Source organism: Eimeria mitis, genomic scaffold (assembly GCF_000499745.2).
Source record: "Eimeria mitis Houghton genomic scaffold, Emh_scaff7946, whole genome shotgun sequence".
In the NCBI taxonomy this organism is placed as follows: domain Eukaryota; phylum Apicomplexa; class Conoidasida; order Eucoccidiorida; family Eimeriidae; genus Eimeria; species Eimeria mitis.
Genome location: NW_024016189.1, coordinates 1 through 2,048, shown reverse-complemented (window position 1 = coordinate 2,048; position 2,048 = coordinate 1). Strand labels below are relative to the sequence as shown.

At 51.8% G+C, this 2,048-nt stretch overlaps 1 protein-coding gene across 1 annotated transcript; it reads right to left on the bottom strand.

Annotated features, from left to right (window-relative positions):
* Positions 1-1,436: 1,436 nt before the first annotated feature.
* Positions 1,437-2,009, bottom strand: EMH_0093280 (uncharacterized protein; the record flags this gene model as incomplete). Its single annotated transcript, XM_038023092.1, has 1 exon — positions 1,437-2,009. One exon carries the CDS (start codon positions 2,007-2,009, stop codon positions 1,437-1,439), a length of 573 nt encoding a protein of 190 aa, XP_037878946.1.
* Between the last annotated feature and the right edge of the window lie 39 nt (positions 2,010-2,048).

Below are 2,048 nucleotides of genomic sequence, written 5' to 3'. Positions count from 1 at the left end.
CCTCCCGGTTTTGCTTGCATTCCCTCGGCCTCTGCTTCATGTGGCCTTGTACGTCTGCTCCCGGCGTCAGTAGTGGTGCTCTTCTTTGCCTGTGTTGATGCTGTTGTTGTCGTTGTTGTTGTTGGGCGCTTCTTGGGGCCCCCTGGGGGACAGGGCCTCCTCAGGTGGGCCACTGCCAACTTAGGCGGGTTGCCCACAACAGGAAGCCAATCGCGATTCTCAATAAGCTTTCGGGGGAAAAGCCCTGAAATGCAGCAGCAAATAGAACAAGAGTGCAACTGCCTCAGCTTTAAGGCGATATGCTCCTAGCAAAATTCCCCTATCAAAGTTGTTTGAGGTGTTTAGAGACGCAGTTGTTGTACACAGAAGAGGGAGAGAGAGCAGCATTTAGAGGGTGCTATTAGTTGAGTAACATCAGATCTAAACATTATTCTATTGCTGTTTCTCAGCCTAGTTCTATTTTTTGGGGGAGCACCAAGCGCTGAATTGCTCACGAACAGGCAGATAGATCGCGTGCTGTGCACGAAAATTTCAACCCACCTGGCAGCGCAAACCAGTGAAAGATGCCTTGAATGATGTGCTCGTTTCCCGGCTTCCCAAGAGCATCAAAGACGCACTTTGGCACCGTCTGCCCATTTGGGAATACCCACCCGCTGTCGCGCACTACGAAGACTGTCACCGGGCCCGATCGTCCCATCTGGAGACACAGGACATAAACGACGAGGCATAAGGAGCAGGCTTCACCGAACATATGACACACACAGTCAGAGAAGAGAACATTTCATAGGGAAGCTTAGGCACAGCACACATAAACGGACTCAAACTAACCGTCTTAACGAGTAGAGCATTGTTTTGGAAGCGCGAAACAACAAGTAGGGAGCAGGCCAACCGACTCGGCAAGGGCATGAAGCATACACCAGTAGTAGCGGAATCCACGCAAGCAATGGCAGCAAAAAGCAGTGTATGAAACTTCCATCGGCACAAAGAAACCAAGCAGAAGGAAGCGCATCAAACGATATTTCCATCAGAATGATCCCGCACATTGAACGCGAAAAGGACNCCAAGCAGAAGGAAGCGCATCAAACGATATTTCCATCAGAATGATCCCGCACATTGAACGCGAAAAGGACAAGATGACAGACAAAACCGACACCAGGCTAAAGCAATTTAATTGAATTGCTTTAGCCTGGTGTCGGTTTTGTAGTATTCAGTTAGATTCAGCAGTGCAAGTCAAAGCACGCGGAAACGCGCCTGGTCTCTCAGTTCTCTGGGCAGTTTCTGCACGAAGAAATCCAACTTTGCGTATTCGGGGACTTCATGAAAGAAGTTAACGATTGTTGGCCCTGGGTTCCACCTGAACGGTAGAATGTTGTCAATTTTATAAATGAATCCTCTTTTAGCTTTGATGACTTCCACGACATTCGACTCAAATCCGTTCACAACAACTCGCAGTTTACGCATATCGCGCGTGCCGTTGGGGATAACTTTAGCAGGAGCCGCTCGATCTTTTCCTTTCGCTCCTTCTCCTCCACCGCCTCCGCCTGAAGGAGCAGATCGCCGTGCTGGTCTTCTCGTCGCCTCGGTGTTTCCTCCTCCTTCACCCCGAGTAGGCCGCCGGCCTGCACGTGCGTTCGTAGAAGCAGCACCATCGGAAGAACCTTCCGGTTTCTTATCACCGCCTTCCTTCTTCTCTTCTGTCCCTTCACTCGAGCTGCCACCCCGGGCGCCTTCGCGGCTGCGAGAGCTAGATCCAGAGGAACTACGACCTCGCGACACACGCCCTGCAGTGGTCCGTGTGCTATCACTCCCACCATCCTCCTCTTTCTCTCCTTCATTTTCTTTCGTGGTGCGTCTAGGTCGCGTGGTTGTCGCTGTCGTGCCTCCCCTTGGAGCACGAGTGGAAGAGCCCGCTCTGCCTTCTTGCGAATCCCTTGATGCTCGAGCTCCAGCTGTCCGTGCGCCATCTCTCCCACCATCATCGCCTTCGTCCTCTTCCTCGTCTTCCTCATCTCTAGTAGTGCGCCTAGGTCTTGTGGTTGTCAGTGTCG